This window comes from Hibiscus syriacus, unplaced genomic scaffold, assembly GCF_006381635.1.
Source record: "Hibiscus syriacus cultivar Baekdansim isolate YM2019G1 unplaced genomic scaffold, ASM638163v2 tig00110503_pilon, whole genome shotgun sequence".
In the NCBI taxonomy this organism is placed as follows: Eukaryota; Viridiplantae; Streptophyta; class Magnoliopsida; order Malvales; family Malvaceae; genus Hibiscus; species Hibiscus syriacus.
In genome coordinates, this window is record NW_024062764.1 from 6,991,936 (window position 1) to 7,000,849 (window position 8,914).

An 8,914-nucleotide genomic window follows, 5' to 3' on the forward strand; every position below is an offset into this window, starting at 1 on the left:
AATGGATTATTACGAAAGGACAAAACAAACAATATATTTGTTAAGGACAATTACTGGACGAAGAACAATATGAAGGGTAGACCCTTTCAATGATAAAATCCTCCCATCTTCCACTTGCTTACCGGTAAAGATAAACCCTTGCTGATCACAGGGGATTCCTTCCTTATCCCGAATCTTCGCCTTCACAATGTTGATCCATGTCAGAGCTTTCCACCTCCGAAGTTATCATTTTGCCGGTCAATGTCTTTACAAGGTCCGGTGGAATGCTCTCTTATCACGAATCTTCGCCTTCACATTGTTGATCAATGTCTTTACAAAGGTCCGGTGGAATACACTCTTATCCCGAATCTTCGCCTTTACATTGCTATTGTACCTGAGCTTTCCACCTCCAAAGTTATCGTTTTGCCGGTTAATGTCTTCATAAAGGTCCGGCCGGGAACTTTCTTTAGGTGATTGGGAAGAAAATATACCTTTTTTAACCAGACAATACACACCATGCAGACAACTATTGCCAGGCTACTGAGCAACCAAATCTATTCTAGGCTTGAATTTCATGGAAACTCGGGCTCAAATCCGTCTCTAATACGGATAAGTAAATAGAACTTGAAGGCTCCAAATATCATACAAAATATTATTCCCAACTAAGAATCCGATTGACCAAGAAAAAACCATAATAAAAAAGGGTTGAAAGGATCCACATGATTGAGATGGCAGCCAACAACAATTTTGGGTTGAAAAGTAATCCAAAATTCCCTTTGTTTTCAACAAATTTGTTAAACCAATGTCTGATTTTGTTGGGCCAATTGTCTAAATATATATAGATAGATATATATATATATGTACAATAATGGCAAATGGTAAACCACAATATAAGTTATTATTTCTCCTTATCCTCGGCCACAGCCGCACCTTTGCAGATCGGACAATTATTCTTCATTGACAACCACTTCTTGATACAGGGAACATGGTAATCATGTCCACACGTCTTTAACGCCCCGACGTCATCCACGTCCTTGTATTCTTCCTGTGAATTACAAAGCTTTGTCAGATATTCGAACTTCCCGTTCGAGTTTATAAAAATCAAAGTAGACTGTACGTTGACGAGTGGTGGCCGGTTCCACATGATCCGAGATATTTATGTTTCAAACATGATAAAAGTTCTTACCAGGCAGATCGCACAAGAGATCTCATCCTGGATTTGATCCGAAGAGCAGTAAATTGTTTCCGTCAAGCACTTGGATATCGAGTCTTCGGACAAACCTGTGTTAACACTCCCAATCCTTTCCCCTAATGCGAGTAGTTCCTAATCAAGCGTATCATCCAGGGTCATTTAGAGCAAAAATCAAGAAAGAATGAAATAACACCTGAATAGGGAAGGGAAATATATGCATACCTCGTAAGACATGTTGTCTATGTCTAGCCTCATATCTCTATGCTGATCGAACATATTTCTAAATCCGGAAAAGACTGAGCGGTCCACAATCATAAAACCCTGCAGAATGATAACAAATTACAACATTCGGTAAATGACTCGTTAACTCGGAAAGTTACTTGGCAAGCTGATGATCAAGTGGAATTTTTTCCGTCTCTAATGGGAAACACTTGATCTGAAATTTTGGATAGATTAGAAGTCGGGCTGGTCTGGTCAACAGAACAGGAACAGGCCGCTATCAATCAACAAAGAAGGATACTTATGACGCAATAAAAGTACCATGAAACAGTCCATTACTTGCAGAAAATATGCTGGAACTGTTTAGAATGAACTTTCAAACTATCAATACAGGACATTAAGCCCGTGCAAATTTAAAATGCAAGAACATATTTACTTCACAAGCACTAAATACCTCAGATGAAAATCGTTCATGGAAAGCCGCATCATCAGCTGGAGGTCGATATCTGTCATTAAATACCCTTGACCTTCCAATCCGGTCATTGTTACGCCATGTTATAGCCGATAATGGCCGAGGATGTCTGGAGGAATAACTTCCAGCAACGATCTGAATCTCCTCTTCTGGGGGTCCCGCGTGTCCTAATTGTACACTGCTGGAAGAAGCCCTAAAAGCTGGGGTAGATCTATGAGAATAGTTTGTGCGAATACCCCTAACAGATTGTGTTGAGCTGCCATGGAAACTCTGAGGAAGAACAGGATTTCTACCTGGAATGAAATCATGCTGAAGCCCCTCAACCTCTATAGAAGAATTCGTAGCACTGCTACCACCGAGAAAGTGGTTTGTCTCATGATTAAAAACACCTGGATCTGCAATTCACCAGTAACAGACAAAAATGATGGGGGATTTAAAACATAACAGAGAAATGCTTGACCAACTTACCCGAAACTTGAATCCTTCCATGAATAGGAGACATTCTCAAATGGCCCCATTCCCACTCCCTTGACAAAACATTAGAGCTTTGACCAGAGAGAACCACTGAGCTAGAGCGGTCAATTGGGTGGCTTGTAGAATAGGAAGTGTGAGAAGGATTGCTTGATAAATGGTTCCTAACTAGGTTGGATTCAAGATCAAGAGCTGGACGGCTTCTCACATTCCTCATAGAACCCTCACCCCTAATTGAAAGGCTATTGCCTCTATAGCTCGGGGGCATGGCTACATGATCCAAGTGCATGTGCTGAGGATCTACATTAGGTTTCTCTTGCCATAAGTCAGATGATAAAGGAAGATCAGATGAACTTCCAGCTCCAACATATCTGCTTGAACTGCCCCTTTCACAGACTGATGGGACTCCAGGGCTTTTGCGCTTGAGAGGCCCTCTACCACCACCCATTGTGAGATCAACAAAACCACCGTCGATTCCATGGAGAGAATGTCTATCATAATCGGAAGAAGAAGCATGACGCATATAGTTATCAGGGGCTGCACCAAATGCTCCAGGGGCTGATGGATGCAAAATAAGATCATGGGATGGGCCTGAAGCATCAGATTGGTATTGCGGAGCTTCAACATTGTGGCTTGAGGTAGCATAATCACTGGACCTAGGGACAGGATTCCAGTGAGGAGAAACATGCACTGCATCGACAGACATATTTTCCAAAGGACAGAAGGAACCATGTTCTGTAGTACTTGCCCTCACTGCCAAGCAAAACAAAAAGGCAGTAATAGCCATTAGAACAAAAGCTAGTGTACAAATAAGGATCCTTTACAACACAAAAAGGCAACATAACTCAAAAGTCAAAACCTAGGCTCAACTTTCTAGGTAGGAGAATATGATAAGTTCAACCTCAACCTGCCTAGCAAACAAGTTTCATCATAGTGTAAATAATTATCAATTTTTCATCAGCATCAAACTTATCCTCTTGAAAATAAAAGGAAAAAGTTAATACATTAAGTTAACAATACCAAGATTTGCATAAGGTTGGTCAGGATGCATATGATTCCAACCCTGCTCATTTTCACCCTCAAACATTTGGGAGGTGCCAAATATATGTCTATGCCCCATAACCAAATCCCTTGCAAGTTATATTCCAGAAGAAAAGTCAACCTACAAAAAAAACAATCAAAGATAAAAAGATATGGAGTAAGTAATTAATTAATATCTAATAACCCAAAAAATATTTTAAAAAATCAAACACTTAGCATCTGCATGCCATTTATCCAATCAACATATTGCATTTACAAGATTCCGTTTCTTATAAAGAATTTCCAGAGCTCTGAAGAAATCTAAACTTCTGTCACAACAGACACAATAACGCTTAGGATATATGTATCTGCAGCAAAATGCAAACAAGAGCAACTCCAAGAATCACATCTTCTCGTTGCCACTAGCAGGAATATATTGAGTATTAAGGTACCTTTGTTTTTTGTTCGTAACACCAAGTGCTTATTCTTCTAAAAGAAACGACTATTATAACACGCTATAAAAAATTTAGAAAGACATGAGGTTACAAGCACCAATAACAATTGAACTATAGGCATAAGCTAAGCTCTCTATATATACCAGTGTAGACGCACCAGCAAAGTCAGCCATGTACATACATGCACATGCACAAATTGGTATGTAAAAAGGGCATCTCAAGTAGAATTGTAACTACAATAGCTTTCTGCTTTGGCCCACTTAATCAAAACTGTGCATTAATAGGTCAAAGGAATCACGTATGGACTGATTCTTAGGAATAGGAAAAATGGATGCTGGTGCAAAAGCCCTCATCGCTTAGAGTGATTTTCACAGTAGACTTTCACAAATAGGAAATCAACAACCCTAAATACCCAGTTGCCCAACTATGGTCTTCTTAAAAACCGGCATGCTAGCAATAGTCCCATCTCTTGCTTTTATCTGCTCCTTACATATCGCCTCTCTCCATAAAATTAGAGAGAGCATCCTCCATATTCTGGGGCAAGAAACAAAGAGGGAAAAGGTAAAGGAAAAATAAGGAACACTGGAGTAGCAATTAAATGCAGGCTTTAAATTGGATGCCAATACTAACCCTTTAAGCCCAAAACAAAAGTACCTTAGGTTCAGACTTGAAGGTGAAGCACTAGTAGAAGCAGGATAACTCATCAGGACATCACCTGGAACTGATTTATATAGCTAATAGCAGATGGAAGGAATGAAAATGGTCATCACTTAACCAAATATGGCTGGACAGTTCATAGCCAAAGGAACAGCAGAAGAATAATGCCTTTCACTCCAATTATGAAATTAGTAGAAACAATTTTAAGAAGAAAAAATCATTGTTTTTTAGTTAGGCAAAAGAGAAAAAATCAATATAGGAAATAAACTCCTTGATATTGAGGGAGGAATAAAACCTATCTACGATGAAGATAGAAGAAAACAAAAGCATAGCGGTTGAACCCTGTCCAAACAAATGAATATTTTAACTTAAAATATGCAATAAATTTTTAAGGCAAAAGTTTAAAACAAGGAGCAGTAATAAGTAGCAAAAGCAAGCATCCTCAAAGATTTGAGGTGAAATAGAAGAGAAGGAATATTCACCAACGTAAGGAATTACAATCAAAATTCACGTGGGCATATAAATTGTTTCTTAAGCAAGCAAATATAGCCTGCTGCAATTACCAAATTTTACTCCCAAAAAAATCATTTAAAGAATAGCTTTATCAAAAGAAATTAAATGTATCATCTAAGACCAAATATTCTGTTTTTTATATAAAAAAGCACCAAAAGAAAAAAAAAGGAAAATTACAAAAGATGAAATAGTAAGAAATCAGGTACATCTACAAAATAATTGTAGATCAGACAGCTACCATTCCTGATGTAAGATCCCATCTACCAAAAGCATAGCTGGCTTCAATATTAAGGTCTAGATTGATTCCTACAATACCTTTTATTTACCATGTAAAAAATTTGAGGTACAGACGTTGACACAGGATTATATCTCTTAGGAACATTATTCTGCCTCAATGTATTTCTGAAAACTCCCAAGGTCAGAGGATTAGGCGAGTACTGATAGAAAATATATATTATGTACTTCAATTAAAATGCAAGCCTCAATTGCCTTAAGTTCAGCGACGTACAAAAGAATTGCAATCAGTTTAAGGACATGTTCTACAATTGTTGAATGATTCACCATGAAGCTTTAGGAACACAAATCAAGATGATTTTAACCTCAAATTATGGAAGCTTACGAAACATGTAAAGAAAACACTCCTCGCGAAGAGATGGTAACAATAAGATGAAAGCCTAACAAACAACCAGGAAAAGTCCCATTAACCCAACTCCATTTATTTCTTTGATATCGAGTTACAGGAAAACCATATCGGCCACACGGTTGGTTCAACCAGATCTTAATAATCATTCAGCTCCTTGTCAACAGTTCACTGCCATGCATCTTGACAGCAACCATGGTCAAGTGTTGGCTTAATTAAATTGTTACATCCAAGTACATATTGACCCTCCACCTCAATAAAATTTGAAAACCTGAGGCTATAAGGCTATTATATGATCACCAAAATCCAAGTACTGTTTGCATAGTCATACCTCCTCATAGGAATCTAAAGCATGATTTCAGTGCGTAGATATTTTCAAGCACATAGTTCTACTATATCGACCATATGCAAGAAAACTCAATCCCAACTACATGACTATGGTCATCACCCAAGCATCCAATTTTACACCATAAGAGGCCATATGACATCAATTAATACCACCAAACAAGCCTCCACAAAAAACCACATTTCCATGGTTTCCCAGAAGGGGACACTAAGCTCAATGTTTTCAGCAAATCCATCATCATGCCCTACACTTCAAATCAATCTTTCGGCAAAAACCGTAGGCTGGGTGACTGCCAAAACTGTAACAGCCATGAAGATGCCCTGGGTTTCTTAAGGATTCTTACAGATATGGCCCTGGGGTTCTTAGGAATTTTTACGTAGATGCCCCTGGGGTTCTTAGGTATTCTTAGGTCATTACATCTTCTTAGAACTACAAACCACGATATAAAAGAAGATACTATTCACAATTCCAAAACCTCAACCCCCTCCCTAAACCTCCTTTGACACTCTACACCAAGCACTAGATGGCCAACTTATAACTCTACAGTGAGTGCTCATGATTTTAATAAGATATTGAAATATTTCCTTCAGTTTCCGATCAACAAAGCTTCCCTGCAACAGCATTTGAAATTAAGAAAATAGAAAGCGGACATGGCACAACTAAACGATTTACCAACTCTAGTAAACTATTTATGACTCATTTAAAGGAATGCTTAAATATATGCCAAAACTTTTTGCAGCTATGTCAACACGTTGATAAAAGCCTGGAGAACTAAGATGGGAAATATAACTGAAGATGAAGGTGCTGCATTCTGCAAGACATAATGAGGAAGAAGATAATAGAAAGAGGAAATAATAATTGCTGACAGATATAGACACATTTCACCCAGAAGCAGACAGCTACAACAAGTATCAATGAATAACTTCTAATTAACTACTTCCAAAAAATTCTTTGAGAAAGGGGATAATAGGAAACCTCGTACCTTCAGATATAGAGGGGCTACTTTTAAAAAACTGGCATACTAGTTAGTGTTAATGCTCAAGGTCAAACTCAGGATGTGGGGAAAGAATGAAACACCAAGTCCATAACCTGCATAAAGAAAATGATCTAAACCTAGTTGTTGCTAATTAAATCAAGAAATATCGTAGCTATTAAAGCACCTTGTCTGAGAAGCAGTTACTGGACATGCTAGAAACTACAAGTAATTCAACCATGAATTGGCATCTGAACCTCCAATAGAAAATGAAAGTCAAATTACAGAACCCCAAGGGAGCACATTATGATAATTATTTTCAATTTCCTTCAGAAATTAAGTCTTCAAACAAACACTGACGATAGCAATAAGACTCGAGAAATAATATACCACAATGCCCATTTTATTCCCTAACCTTTTGGATTGAACCCAATGCCGTAAGTCAAAAAAATATATATAACCGAATAACTAATACATATGTCACAGCATTCCCGTTGAAAAACAAGAATATATGAGCTCGAATCAGTTTTTAAAGCCTTTCAATCTCGATTCACAGAACAATCTCTAGAAGAAAACAATCAATTATATGGAAACATAACATTGGATTAAACAGAGTTCAAATATCTAACATCGACAAACCCTATTGGTTTCAGCTACAACGACCACATCAAGATAAAAAAAATCGCTGGTCATATTTTAAGGTAAGTCAATGCGATGATCAACAACGAAATATCTTATGCTTATGATCATCGTGTTCATGATCGCAAATAAGAAAACAATTAAACTGAATTTTTAAAAAAATGTATCTCTAACAAATACAGATTTTTAATAGAGAATCTAAGCATGATAAACAACAGCAAAACCTGAAACCATTACAGATTATCAAGCACAATCAAGATCAAACGTTAAAATAACCAAAATAACTCAGATAAACAATATTTTTCATGATCAAAGTGGGTTCAAAAAGAAATAACTAACAAAAATTATCAACCAAAATAAAAAAACAAAGAAAAAAAGAACAGAGGTAAAGGAAATCGTACCTCGATACGGATGAAAATCTGCGAGAAAATTATTAGAATTATATTTTAAAAATTAGAAGAAAAAAACCAATGGTGAAAGATTATTTTGTGAGAAGGAAGAAAGGCAAATGAAATACACTGGTTGGGTGCGCTGGCTTGGCTTGAGCATAAATGTAAGAGGAGGAGAAATTTACCAACATATATAAATAATTAAATAAATTATTAAAGGGTAAATTACAAAAATAGTCCTCTAACTATAAGTTACTACTTTATTAAGTCACTCAATTATTAAAAATTAAAAAATAGTTCTCCAACTATAGAATGTTGTTTTGTCAAGTCCCTCGACTATTAAAGTAACCCAATTATTCATTATATTCTAAACTCGTCATTTTCTATTAAAAATTAGTAGTTGTCTAAGTTGGACATTAACATGATGATTGTGATAATTTTTTTTTAGATTCTAGGATCAAATTTTATTATATCACAATTAATAGGTAAACATTCAACTTAGAATACTGTCATTTTTAATGAAAAATGACGAGTTTGAAACATAATGAATAGTTAAGTGACCATCAGTAGATGATCTAGAAATATTTTTCAGCATAAGCACACATATGATAACAACATAAATTTTTTAAATAGGACGGGTACAATTAAAATTTCAGGGTGGGCACCGTTCATAAAATAAGTAACTAATCTAAGAAAACTCAGATTTCAGGACGGGCACGAAAAATTTCAAGGTGGACACCATTAGTAAAATATGTAACTAATTGAAAAAAATTCGGATTTCATGGTGGGCATGTGCCCACCCTGACCAAGGTGTGGCTCCGCCACTGTTGATCATTTTATAACTTTTGATAGTAGAGGGACTCAACAAAGAAACACTCTATAGTTGGACTATCATTTTGTAATTTTCAATAGTCAAGAGATGTAATAAAATATTATCATATAGTCGGGG

General features: G+C 36.6%; 1 protein-coding gene across 5 annotated transcripts; it reads right to left on the reverse strand.

Moving 5' to 3' along the window:
* Window positions 1–662: 662 nt before the first annotated feature.
* LOC120129604 (probable E3 ubiquitin-protein ligase HIP1) lies at window positions 663–8,063 on the reverse strand. 5 transcript variants are annotated; one of them, XM_039147073.1, is made up of 7 exons: window positions 7,978–8,063; window positions 3,354–3,495; window positions 2,331–3,086; window positions 1,845–2,257; window positions 1,394–1,492; window positions 1,166–1,303; window positions 663–1,024 (listed from the first exon to the last, which is right to left on the reverse strand). In XM_039147073.1, exons 2-7 carry the CDS (start codon window positions 3,451–3,453, stop codon window positions 878–880), a joined length of 1,653 nt encoding a protein of 550 aa, XP_039003004.1. In that variant the 5' UTR covers window positions 3,454–3,495; window positions 7,978–8,063; the 3' UTR covers window positions 663–877. The 5 variants fall into 5 exon arrangements, with proteins under 5 accessions (XP_039003004.1, XP_039003001.1, XP_039003002.1 ...); XM_039147070.1 differs by lacking the exon at window positions 7,978–8,063 and adding an exon at window positions 6,947–7,048; XM_039147071.1 differs by lacking the exon at window positions 7,978–8,063 and adding an exon at window positions 5,487–5,617.
* Between the last annotated feature and the right edge of the window lie 851 nt (window positions 8,064–8,914).